At 43.1% G+C, this 13,430-nt stretch overlaps 1 protein-coding gene and 1 long non-coding RNA gene across 7 annotated transcripts in view; one reads left to right on the forward strand and one right to left on the reverse strand.

Annotated features, from left to right (window-relative positions):
- The window catches only part of LOC109496578, a 189,911-nt gene extending 177,528 nt beyond the window's left edge, over positions 1–12,383 (reverse strand). For 2 of the 3 annotated variants that reach the window (XR_006592832.1, XR_006592833.1), the window contains exons 1-2: positions 12,107–12,381; positions 9,593–9,738 (exon numbers count right to left, since the gene is read on the reverse strand). This is a non-coding gene — a long non-coding RNA (uncharacterized LOC109496578). Of the gene's footprint in view, positions 1–9,592; positions 9,739–12,023 lie in introns of all 3 variants that reach the window. The other variant, XR_006592834.1, reaches the window with a different exon arrangement.
- Positions 12,384–12,509: 126 nt separating this feature from the next.
- WDR44 (WD repeat domain 44) overlaps positions 12,510–13,430 on the forward strand; it is an 80,188-nt gene continuing 79,267 nt past the window's right edge. For all 4 annotated transcript variants that reach the window (XM_011279445.4, XM_045050328.1, XM_011279447.4 and 1 more), the window contains exon 1: positions 12,510–13,003. In XM_011279445.4, the coding sequence (XP_011277747.2) occupies positions 12,927–13,003 (77 nt within the window). In that variant the 5' untranslated portion in view covers positions 12,510–12,926. The remainder of the gene's footprint in view (positions 13,004–13,430) is intronic.

A 13,430-nucleotide genomic window follows, 5' to 3' on the forward strand; every position in this document is an offset into this window, starting at 1 on the left:
AGTGGGTAGAACATGTGACTCTTGACCTTGGGGTTGTGAGTTCAGGCCCACGTTGGGTATAGAGATTTTTTTTTAGATTATTTTTTAAAGATTAAAAAAAAGCAGAAGAGAGACAATATATAATAGATAATGGCTGAGCACATTCCACAATTAGTGAAATAAACAAACCCTCAGATTTAGGCTACATTTACGTAGCATCCTTACTCTGTCTACTAAACTGAATAGGATAAGGCCAACCCTTCATTTACCTATGTGAGGTACCCAGTCATGTCTCATCCCCAAAAGGAGCAAAGGACAATTAGTGGAGTTGCTTGAATAAGCCTCACGTGTTTTTGTTTGTTTGTTTGTGTTTGTGGTTTTTTCTTTTTTTCAGAATGCTAGAACTGAGATTATGTATAGTCAACGTGACCGTTCCTTCAGAGTCCGAAGTGATATCTGGTAGGTGAGCTCTGTTAATTCTAACTCTGCAATTTCCAAAAGGAAAAGCAGAAATAAAAGTATGTATTTTGGTGAGATATACTAGCGAAAGCATACATTGAAAAGCCAGGTTCAGGGGCACCTGGGTGGCTCAGTTGGTTAGGTGTTCGACTCTTGATTTAGGCTCAAGTCATGATCTCGCAGTTCTTAGGTTCCAGCCCCGCATCGGGGCTCCAAAGTGACAGCGTGGAGCCTGCTTGGGATTCTCTCTCCCTCTCTCTGCTCCTCCTGTGCACTCTCTCTCTCTCTCTCTCAAAAATAAATAAACTTAAAAAAAAAAAGCCAGCTTCACCTAAGTTCAAATTCTGACCCTGCTACTGTGCTTCAGGTCTCCACCTATAAAATAAAAATAAAAGCACAGTGGGTGGGGACGTTGGAAAATTGAATGATTGAGATAAAATGTTAAATGCTAGCCAGAACAGTGGTACAGAAAAATGATTATTCTCTTTTCACCCCCTATTTCTCTTCTTAGGTCATGACTTTCAAACTTTTTACCCAAGACCGAGGCCAGATCAAAGATTAGTTTTTGTGGGTCTTTTTTTTTTTTTTTTACTTTTTTTTCTTTCTTTTCTTTTTTTTTTTAAATGTAAGCTCTACCCCCAACATAGAGCTTCCACTCACAACCCTGAGATCAAGAGTTGCATGCTCCACAGATAACCTGTTTAAAATTATCTACTCTTGACAAAATGATCATTTGGGGTATAAAACTTTGTTAGAAAATTTGAAAAGCTAAAATTATATCTACTGTTTCTCAACCTAAACATCTATGTGGGCAAACTGGGTCTAAGGATTGAAGAGATAATGACAAACCAGAACAGCCAGCCAACGAGACTCAGGTGGACAGGAGAACTGAAGTAGGCGAAAGGATGTGGCAGGGCCAGCTAGACTTGAAGTGCATAACTTAGCACTAGTCAGGGAACATAGGAAGACTGTGGTCAAGGCTTCTCCAAAACTAGAAAAGACTGATGTCCAGAAGTTTAGGCTTCAAAGATAAGGAACATAAGCAAAAGCCGTAAATGAAAAGCTAGAGATTTAGTTATTCAGAGGCTGAGCAATGACCAGGGGAAGCCCCATTCCCAGATGATCTAGGTCACATATGCCAGATTCCAGGAGCAGGGTACTGAAGCTATAAGTCAGAGCTCAGATCAAGAGCGTAGATGACAGGATGAATAGCCCAACCCAGAAGGACTAGGCCATACCATTGTCAACCCACTACATGGCACAATGCCTGGTGCACAGTAAGCCCTTAATAAATACTTGTTGAGTGAATGAATGGATGATCAAGCAACCACAGTGAAGTCTGATAACAATACTGGGAGGTCAGTAGTAAGAGTAACATTGAAACTAAGCCCAAATTCTGAATGCAAGCAGGTTCGTGCGATGGTAAAAGACCAGAGAAGCAGGGGATCAGACAGTCCCTAACGCCACATGGGTAGCAGGATTACTAGGCTCTGGATACTTTGCAAATGGAGTTGAATCTGGGGTGTGGTCTGTCTGTGAGTGTATGTGAAGCAAGATATTTCTTTCATATTTTAAATGCATGTTAAGTTACTTTTTCTAAATTCACTGTTTTTCTCTTCTGTTAAATTATATCTTAATGTTCATTCCAGTGTTACATTTATTCCCAAGTACACTCAAGCCTTTCAGAAAGCAAACAAGCATCTGTTGATGAATTACACTTGTTTTACCATGACCTACTTAGATCTGTCCTTCTTTTTTTTTTTTTTTTTTTAAGATATTATTTTCGGGCGCCTGGGTGGCTCAGTCAGTTGAGCTCAGGCTTCGGCTCAGGTCATCATCTCACAGTTTGTGAGTTCGAGCCCCGCGTTGGGCTCTGTGCTGACAGCTCAGAGCCTGGAGCCTGCTTCGAATTCTGTGTTTCCCTCTCTCTCTGCTCCTCCCCTGCTCATGCTCTGTCTCTCTCTCTCCTTCAAAAATAAATAAAAACACTAAAAAAAAAAGATATTACTTTCAAGTGATCTCTACACCCAATCGTGGGGCTCAAACTTACAACCAAAATCGAGTCACATGCCCCACCGACTGAGCCAGCCAGGCGCCCCTTCCCTGTGATAGTTTTTATTACTTCATAACAAATTACCCACAAATTAGTGGCTTTAAAAAATACAAATTCTGGTTGTTGGCAGAGTTCAGTTCCCTGGACCACAAGACAGAGGTCTCTGATTCCTCACAGACTATCAGCAGGGGACCATTCTCAGTTCCTAGAGGCCACATTCCACACCTCATACGCAGTTCACAGCCTGTTTGCCTTCCTCCAGGCCAGCCCGAGTGCCTTTCTCTGACTTCCTCTTCCCCACCAGCCAGAGAAAACTCTGCCTTTACAGGGCTCATGTGATGAGGTCAAATCCACCTGTATAATCTCCCCTATCTTAGGGTCAACTGATTTTGGACTTTAATGACATCTGCCAAATCCCTTCCCAGCGGCACGTAGATTAGTGTTGAATTGAGTAACTGGGAGGGACGGTGAGTACACTAGAAGCTAGGAAATCTTGGGGTCTATCTTAAACTTCTGCCTACTACAACTCCCAATGTTGCGACGTACTCATTTCGATTAAGAATAGCATTACAGGGGCGCCTGGGTGGCGCAGTCGGTTGAGTGTCCGACTTCAGCCAGGTCACGATCTCACGGTCTGTGAGTTCGAGCCCCGCGTCAGGCTCTGGGCAGACGGCTCAGAGCCTGGAGCCTGCTTCCGATTCTGTGTCTCCCTCTCTCTCTGCCCCTCCCCCGCTCATGCTCTGTCTCTCTCTGTCCCAAAAATAAATAAACGTTGAAAAAAAATTAAAAAAAAAGAATAGCATTACAAAATGAAAAAAAAAAAGAAAAGAAATGTCAACCAATTGCTTTAATTTTTTTGTTGCCATATTATGGTTTCAGACACTTCACTCTTTAACATGGCTCAGTTGCTACAGGGTAGTAAAACTACAGCAAACTCTGGGGAGATAATAAAATAAAAGTGTGACCTTAGACTCAAATCTTGACCACTAAATGTGAGCTGTGAAACGTTGGGCAAGTTGCTCAACTCGTCTAAACCTGTTTCCATGCTTAGAAAATAGTATATTCCTCATATATGATAATGATTAAGTGAAATAATATATTCAAAGCCCTTAATAAGGTACCTAGCAGTAACTTAATGATAGCAATTATTGTTATTTTATTATCATTGAATGATATAAGCGATGTGCAGCTGTCTCAGAAAGTATAAAGAGCTATTCTAATGTAATATATTGTTACTAGGTACACACACAAAGAGCATACCGTTAGACAAGTGTTCCATATATAGGTGGACATGTTTAGTATGTATACCTATTATCCCATATTTAATTAACATACATTTGTACATTTGAATCCCATTTGTTTTTGTCTCTGAACACATGTAGTGTAAATACATCAGTGTCTATTCTCAAAATAAAAAATATAAAGAGGACTGATAACCATCTTTAAATAGATTAAAAGGTTGTATATGGATTTAGTAGCCAGAATTATACTCAGTGGATGTAAATTACAAATGCAGATTTGGGGTGGGGGTGGGGGGCGCCTGGCTGGCTGAGTCAGAAGAGCATGCGACTCTTGATCTCAGGGTTGTGAGTTCGAGCCCCACGCTGAGTATAAAGATTACTTAAATAAATAAAACTTAAAAAAAAAAAAAAAAGAAATGCAGATGCAGATTTGGGCTAAATGCAATGAAGAAATTTGTTAACATTCATCAAAAAGCGGATGAGGTAGGGGTGCCTGACCAGCTCAGTCAGTAGAACATACAACTCTTGATCTTGGGGTCATGAGTTTGAGCCTCATGTTCAGCAGAGATCTGTTAACAAATAAAATAAAGTAAAAACAATAGTTAAAAAAAAAAAAGCGTTATCAGGTAAATAGTAAGCGCCAGGTCCCTGAATGACCATTTATCAGGGAAACTTCTAAAAGGAATTCATATATCAGAAGTGCAGTTTGGACTCATGATCTTTAAAGTCCCTTCTAATTGTAAGAGTCCATGAAATTTTAGTTGTTGCTGTTGTGAGTGTGTGTGTGTGTACATGCACACGTGTGTATTAGCCTGATGACTGATACTGTTATACAAATGTTTGCCATTCAATTCAGTGTTAGCAATTAAAAATATATGTAAAAGGAGCACCTGGGTGGCTCAGTCGGTTAAGCCTCTGACTTCGGCTCAGTTCATGATCTCGTGGTTCATGAGTTCGAGCCCTGAGTCGGGCTCTGTGCTGACAGCTCAGAGCCTGGAGCCTGCTTTGGATTCTGTGTGTGTGTCTCTCTCTCTGCCCCTCCCTCCTCATGCTCTGTCTCTCTCAAAAATAAACATTAAAAAACATTTAAAAAATATATGTAATGTCACAGGAGAAAAACAAAAATATCTCTAGTTTTTGACCTGAAATAATTTTTTGAAGCATAAAGTTCATATGTCTTTATTTATCCCTGTTTAGATCAGGCCATATATATTGCTTATTGTTTTGCAAAACAAAATCACGGTTAGTTCATAAGTGAACCTCTAATATTATCCTTTCCTCTAGAAGCTTCACATCAGTCCATCATTTCATAGTTACTTTGGAAATTCCCATTACCATTCTCTGTGTGTCAGGCCTGCAGTGCAAAAAAATAGTACTTTTTATTGGTAGATTAACTACATTTCAAGATTTCCTTTGTGGGTATTTTGTCCAAGTTCAGCTTCTTAGTGGTACTTACTGAAATGTTCCAGAAGCTAACAATAGGCCCGGGACTCATACTCATGTACCATATAGGGAATGAATCTCAGGTCTTTATTTTGTATTTAAGTCTACCTTGTATATGATTGGTTATATATTTTCTTTTACTATTCTCTCTCATTTAAAAAGTAATATGGGATGCCTGGCTGGCTCAGCTGGTGGAGCATGTGACTCTGGATCTCAGGATTGTGAGTTCAAGCCCCCCTTTGGGTATAGAGATTAGTTAAAAATAAAATCTAGGGGCACCTGGGTGGCTCAGTTGGTTAAGCATCTAACTTCAGTTTAGGTCATGATCTCACTGTCTGTGAGTTCGAGCCCTGAGTCTGGCTCTGTGCTGACAGCTCAGAGCCTGGAGCCTACTTCTGATTCTGTGTCTCCCTCTCTCTCTGCCCCTCTCCTGCTCACACTCTGTCTCTCTCTCAAAAATAAACATTAATTTTTTTTTAAATAAAATCTAAAAAAATAAAAAAATTACAGAAAAAGTAGTACATATTCGTTGTAGAAAACTCAATCATCATATGAAGATACAAATAAGGCCCACATCTCATTATTTTAATCAGCAGCCAAACACAATCACCATCAATCATTTGTGAACATTCTTCCAGAATTCTCTGTGCTTATATACACATATACACAGATAAATGATTTTACATAAATGGGATTATTCCACATGCAGTATTTCATAACATCTGTTTTCATTTAACACATCGTGAGCTTTTGTCATGTCGAAGAGTACAGAGACTGAACCATTAACAACTGGGGTTAGCACATTGTTCCTGTCTGCTGGTAACTCTCTTTCGGACAAAAACAACCATGGCATATTCTCTGTGGTCCTGGAATACTCACAGTAGTCTCTCCCCACTTGGTGTGTAGCAGGGAATTGGCTGACCCAGGCCTCACAAAGAAGAGTTCTCTTTGTCCTTAGCTAGAGGAATCTCCTGAGGCCAATCAACATCACCTCTCAGATTTAATATAGGACCGCAGGGGAAAAGAAAGTCTCGATTCCTTTGGGATTGACAATTATTAAGACATTCTAAACCAAAGCTGCCTGCAGCCCTCTTCACTGACTTCAAGGAGGAAGCTGTCTGCGACAGGAAAGTTGAAGCCAGTGCACAAAAAGCAGCAGAGATCAGCAAAGATGAGAGATGGACGTAAGAGAGAAGTGATATATTGGACCCTGGATCCAGCCACGCCGAAAGCTACTTCATCTGGACTACAGTTAGTGCTGCTAGGCGGTGACATATGCTTTCCTCACAATCACTTACTGCACAAAGTTGTTCAATAAAAACCCCAGGGTTTACGTGGAAAATGAGGCTAGGAGTACAACATTCAAAAACTTTACATATAGAGATGTTAAATTACTATATTGTACACCTGAAACTAACATAGCACTGTATGTCAACTGTATTCAAATAAAAAAGTTTTTTAAAAACCATACCAAGAAAATACTATGTGTTTATGAAAACAGAATAATACCAAACTCCTCTTTAAACCACCCCCCAAAAGCCAAAAAAATAAAAACAAAAACTGTCGTCAGTGACATGCACGCAAAAAGATACAAACCTAATAAAAATGGTAGCACAGTTTTACACCTATTAAATGGTTACAAAAGAAATACTGAAATAAATATGGCACTTTATTTTATTTTTTTTTTAAGTTTATTTATTTGAGAGAGACAGAGCAGGGTGGGGGTGGGGTAGAGAGAGAAGGAGACAGAGAATCCCAAGCAGGCTCCTCAGTGCCAGCCCAGAGCCTGATGCGGAGCTGGAACCCACGAAACCGCGAGATCACAACCTGAGCCAAACCCAGGAGTCAGATGCTGAACCGACTGGGCCACCCAGGTGCCCCTATGGCACTCTATTTTAAAAAAGGCTTGGGGCGCCTGGGTGGCTCAGTCGGTTAAGCGTCCGACTTCAGCCGGTCACAATCTCACGGTCCGTGAGTTCGAGCCCCGCGTCGGACTCTGGGCTGATGATGGCCCAGAGCCTGGAGCCTACTTCTGATTCTGTGTCTCCCTCTCTCTCTGACCCTCCCCCGTTCATGCTCTGTCTCTGTCTCAAAAATAAATAAACGTTAAAAAAAAAAAAATTTTAAAAAAAGGCCTGAGGTTTGCTTCGTGCGGAAATGGGTTGGGGCTTGTGAGTTCTTGTGAAGTGATAGGAGAGCGATCTGAAATCAGACTCTGACAGAAAGTCGTAACACTTCGATATGGATGGGTGGGACTCAAACACATCCGACGAGCTGAAGCAGATGGTAGTTGTCTGAGGTACGTGCGTGTGTGTATTTTGCGCATTCCTATGTGACTTGATTCAGCTGGGTGTAGTTTTCTGCTTTCACCTAGTGCTTCTGGCTGGCAGAATCACACGTAAGGAAATGCAAAATGCACCTTATGCTCAAATTGCTCTCTAATACATTAATCACAAAGGAACAGACAAGTGGTAGAGCAGTCTGTATTTGATTGTGCAAATGAATAAATTCCCTTTCTGTGTTTCAGATAATCCCAGTTAGTTTTATTCCAGCGTCCCGAACAGTAATACGTGCATGGCTACTTAGTATTCTATTACATAATAATAACACAATTTAAATCCCGAACGGGCTTTTCTGCATCTCTTAACAAATTTCAGACCAGCTTTCTCTACTTTCAGTTCTTGTGTGCTCAGAGGTCGAAAATTCATTTTAATATTAAGACAAACAAAACATTATTAAGAAGGTGGTATGGACCTAAAAAATATATAAAGAGTCCAAAGCCAAATAGAATTTTTTTTTTAATATTTACCATCATAATCTGGAACACAGCTGACCTTTCAAACATAATTGAAGGTTGATGATTACAGAATTTCATCTTGCCCCTGAGAAATTTTGGCCAGTTTCAGAATGATTTTCTTTTATGGATTCTGACACTTCAAAATCCATAAAAACTCTCATGGAGATTATAACATTAAATCAGTTCACATCAATATTGTTTCTCAAATCATCTAACCCTGTATATAAATCATCTAACCCTGTATATAAAAGGTTTTTCCCTGGGGCTCCCGGGTGGCTCAGTCGGTTAAGCATCTGACTTCAGCTCAGGTTATGAGCTAACGGGTTGTGGGTTTGAGTCTCGCGTTGGGCTCTGTGGTGACAGCTCAGAGCCTGGAGCCTGCTTCAGAGTCTGTCTCTCTCTCTCTCTCTCTCTCTGCCTCTCCCCCACTCCGTCTCCCCCCAACCTCAAAAATAAATAAACATTACAATATTTTTTTAATTAAAAAATAATAAAGAAATGTTAAAAAAAATTAAAGGAAAAAAGTTTTTCCCTGAGTTATCACTTTAGCTCTTGTTTGTAACAAAAGTCTACACCCATGACAGTCTGGTCACTGACGTTCCCAGTGATTACCCTTGAGGTTGCAGAAAAATTGGCCCCAAGTACACTGCCAGTTTGTATTATTCTTGCCAAGAGAAGAGAGTAAGCATCCCACAGACAAAGTGCTCCATACACTGGTTTGGGAACTCTCACCTCTGGACTCCTAAGTAGAGTTTATGCTGTACAGAAAAGGAGGCATGAAAAGTTTCCACTAGGCCTGTGTAGTTTTTAAAGTCACTAGGAACGAGCCAGGTGGGAAAAGGTTTTATCCTCATTCTTATCTGTATATATGATTTTGTGGCATTATACAATTCCGTCGTGAAACAAATTCAAATAACCATTTAATACGCGTGTGTTTTCAGTTCTGAGATACCTTAGAAAATAGTATCCCATGGACCAAAGGTAGGCACAATTTTCTGCAAAGAGCCTAATCGGAAATATTTTAGGCTTTGTAGGCCATACAGTCTCTGTCCCAACTACTCAACTCCACCCTAAAAGCAGACAGACAGTACAGAGACAAATAAGCCTAGCTGTGTTCCAATAAAATTTACAGTAGCCCCCCCTTTATCCATGGGGGCTATGTTCTAGCCCTGAACCCTGCCGTACCTGAAGCTACACATAGTCCCAAACCCTATATATACTATGTTTTTCCCTATCCATACATACCTATGAAAAGTACAATTTATAGGGGCACCTGAGTGGCTCAAGCATCTGGCTCTTGATTTCAGCTCAGGTCACGATCTTACGGATCATGAGTTCGAGCCCCATGTCAGGCTCTGTGCTGACAGCATGGAGCCTACTTGGGATTCTCTCTCTCTCTCTCTCTCTCTCTCTCTCTCTCTCTCTCTCTCTCTGTTTCCCCTCTGCCTGCTCTCTCTCTCTCTCTCAAAATAAGTAAAAATAAACTTTAAAAAGTATAAATTAGGCACAGTAAAATATTAACAATAACTAATAATAAAATAGGATAATTGTAACAACATACTGTAACAAAACTTATGTGAATACGGTCTATCTCAAAATATGCTGTTGTACTGTACTCACCCCTTTTTGTGGTGACATGAAATGACAAAATGCCTGTGTGATGAAATAGAGTGAGGTAAATGATGTAGGTATTCTGATGTACCGTTAGAAGATACGTCAGGAGGACCATCTGCTTCTGAACCACAGTTGATCTCGGGCAACTGAAGCTGCAGAAAGCGAAATAATGATAAGGGGGAATTGCTGTGTTTGCAAAAACAGACGGTGGGACAGATTTGTCCAGTGCACCATAATTTGCCAACTCCTGCTTTGGACCAACAGCCTTCAATTTTTTTTAACAGCTCCTTGGGGCAGTCTCTGGCACCTCAGGGAAGGCCATGCAGGCAGGGACCTGGACTACTCCTGCTTCAACTGGAGCAGTTATTATTTTTATGAGAAGTACACTTTTGCATGGAATTAAGTTTGATGAAAAAGTTTCATTTCTAGGAGTGCCTGGGTGGCTCAGTCAGTTGAGAGCCCAACTCTTGATTTCGACTCAGGTCATAAGCTCATGGTTTGTGACATGGAGTCCCACATTGGGCTTAGTGCAGACAGCAGAGCCTGCTTGGGATTCTCTCCCTCGCTCTCTCTCTCTGCCCCTCCACCCCTATCAAAATGGATAAATAAACTTAAAAAAAATAAGTTTCAGTTCTAATAAGGAGAAAAGCCTTAAAACTACTGCCTTGTACTAGACCTAAAATCTGCTGCTTTAAAACTTTAGATGATTCAGCCAAAACATCTCTTAAAATTATGACACGTGGGGCTGGGGGGGGGGTAGGGGAGGGGCTTGGCTGGCTCAGTTGGTGGAGGGTGTGACTCTTGATCTCAAGGTGGTGAGTTGGAGCCCCCAGCTGGGTGTAGAAATTGCTTCAAATCTTATAAAAGTATTGTGACATGCAGTACACATGTGTTTTCGTGTTACCAGAAATTCACTTTCTCACATAACTGATAAAAAGCATTTAAACCGACAACTTTAATACCTCTAAGAATGTTATCACCTAATCATTTCTCCACTCTTGACTTTTTCTAAGTATAATGTTAAGGTACCTTAAAAGGTCCGAGAGAGAGAGAGAGAAAAAGAAGGTCCAAGAGAGGTGATATGGTAATATAGTGTGGTGAAAAAAGATACCAAATTAGGAATCCATATTTGGATCCATTGCTAGATTGTGAGCTCCTGGAAGACAGGAACTAAATTGTCATCTTTTTTTTTTTTTTTAAGTAATCTCTGCACCCAAGGTGGCGCTCAAAGTCATGACCCCGAGATCAAGAGCCACATGCTCTACCGACAGAGCCAACCAGGCACCCCAACGCCAAACTTAATTTTTAAGGCAAACATAAATTCACTATTAGATGCCTAGGGAGAGAATAAATTCAGGTAGTTTATTTACTTTTATCTTTCCAAACTCCATAAGGAAAAAAGCGTATCTTTCCTAGTGAGCAACGAAAGAAAAAGTATTCGGAGATACAGTTTTCTATCTGGGAAATTAACATGTTTAAAACACATAAAAGCTAATAATTACTAGATCGTGACAAAAGTCACATCCTCACAAGGACCCAGAAATCCCTTGTCTGCAATTCTGAAATCCAAAAAGCTCTGGAAACTAAAAAGTTTGTTTTGTAGTTTTAGTAACTTATTTGATAGTCTAATTGATCTAACCTAAACTTATTTGGCCGTAGTATCTGACCTGAACTGAATGAGGCTATTTACTGGTATTCCTTTACCCCGTATCAATAATCATGTGGCTTGCGGCAAAAAATATTACTGTATTTGAATATGCAGGGTTTCCCCCGAACTCCCTGGGACGTTACAGAAGTGACAGTGTATGGCATTCGGTTTTACTCAAGTAAGGCAGGCAACGCCAGGTCTTTTCCTGGTTGCATTACAAACAGAAATTTAGAACCCCATTCTAGACTCTAAGGGCATGCACCCAGACCCAATGCGGTCTTTCCCGGGTGCCATCTTGAGCAGTGAGCTGAGCCTGTGCTAACAGGTCTGAGAGCCTTCCTGTCGTGACATCAATGGGAAACAAATGTGTTTCAGCGCTCTTAGAGAAGAAAGTCAATGTTTTCACTTTGGTGGTCAATGACCCGTTAAGAAAGACCACCTTGGTCTGTGAAAAAATACTTTTCTATTTTCATCTCTGGACATTGGGCAATCGAGGGTCAGAATGGAGCTACTAGCTCTTAGCTTTGCAACGGTCTCTGTTCAATATATATTTACCACTTGACTGATGCACACCTTGGCCAGTCTGTAAGAATTTCTCTCACGTTAAGTGTGGGTGGCAACAAATATTCGGAGAGAAAGAGTAACTGGAGGCCTTACGTCGGCGCAGCTCCAGCAACAAATCCATCATTACTCCACGAAACTGGCACACTCCCCAAGTAGCTCTCATGGACCCCACCCTCTGGCCGGCAGGGTCGTATCTAGGGATCTCAATTAGAAATCTTGTAGTACCTAGGGCAGGTTATTTCCGAAACGCTAGAGGTGATGGACTTGCCTATGTCCTAGAGGTGGTGGGATATCCTGGGCTTGGATACCTTAAGACGACGTAAATGCTGATGACACAATGCCAGCGTCTCCCGACAGCATTTCCTCACAAGGGAAAAAAAAGGACTCAACACCACCCCTCTGAAGATGCCCGTCTTTGCATCTGCCGAGTTAGGGGACGAGTCGATCTGTACGACCCCACCCACATCGGGCGCTCTCCCTCAGAACCGAGGCACCACGCCGCCCCTGCGCAGGTTCTCGGCTCCTCCCTTCAGGAGGCTCTTCTCCGCCCCCCTCCGCTACTTCCGGCCCTCGCCGAACGCGCTCAACGCGCTTGCGCCGTTTTGATAGGCCTCTCGGGTGGAAGAAATCTGAGCGCCGCCGCTCTGGAACCGCCCCCGCCTTCTCTTCGCCCCGCCCACGCTTTCACCGGCCCCTCCCGAAATCTCGCGAGGTTAGGTGCGCGTCCGTATTTTGCGGGCAACTGGCTCTCCCAGCTGCTGTAATTGCTGCTGCGGGAGAAATTGGAGCTGCTGTCGTCGGCGAGCCCGCCCTCCCCCACAGAGAGCCACCGCCTCTTCTCTCGCTCTCCTTGTACACCTATCGCCGGGAGCGGCGGCAGCAACAGTCCCTGGACCCACCGCCGCCTACTCAGGCTGCCGCTCGGCCGGTCATCCTCGCAGCCCGGCAGCTGACGGCGGCCCCTTGCCCCTCACCGGCTCCTCACTCTAGATAGTCCGCTCCGTCCCTGTCCTCGCCCGGGACCCACCTCCCCACGGTCTCGCCGGGGTGGAGGACGACGAGGAGGAGACGAAAGTCACCCTCCCTCCAGGCGGCGTCGGCCCCCTCACCCGCGGGTGTGTCCTATAAATGGCGTCGGAAAGCGACACCGAGGAATTCTTTGATGCCCCCGAAGATGTGCACCTAGGGGGCGGCGACCCTGTGGGGTAAGTCACTGGAGCTACGGCCCAGAAGCCGGGCGCTCCAGTCCCCCGGCTTCCCCCGTGCCTCCCCACCGCACCCCTCCCGGGTCCCGCTGTGTCCGCCACCGCTGCTCCTCGGTGTCTCGCTCGGGCACTTCAGAGGGACTCGGGGGAGGGGGAATCGCCCACCTCGGCCAAACCCCCTCCATTCCCTGGGCGAGCGGTCCCTGGGGCTACGGAGCCCCTTTCTCGTCTCGTCCGGCTTTCTTCGAGGTGGGACAGTTTACGTGCCCGAGAGCCGGCGATCTGTATTGGTGGGGTTCCGCGCTTTACCTTTGAAACATCCGTTTTGGCCTTGGGGACCACAGATTAAAGGAGAAATTGCATTTCTCGTTTGTTTTTTTCTGGTGCCGCTAACTTGCCTGTTCGTTTCAGAGGTGGCCGTAACTGT

The sequence above is a fragment of the Felis catus genome, chromosome X (genome assembly GCF_018350175.1).
Source record: "Felis catus isolate Fca126 chromosome X, F.catus_Fca126_mat1.0, whole genome shotgun sequence".
In the NCBI taxonomy this organism is placed as follows: domain Eukaryota; kingdom Metazoa; phylum Chordata; class Mammalia; order Carnivora; family Felidae; genus Felis; species Felis catus.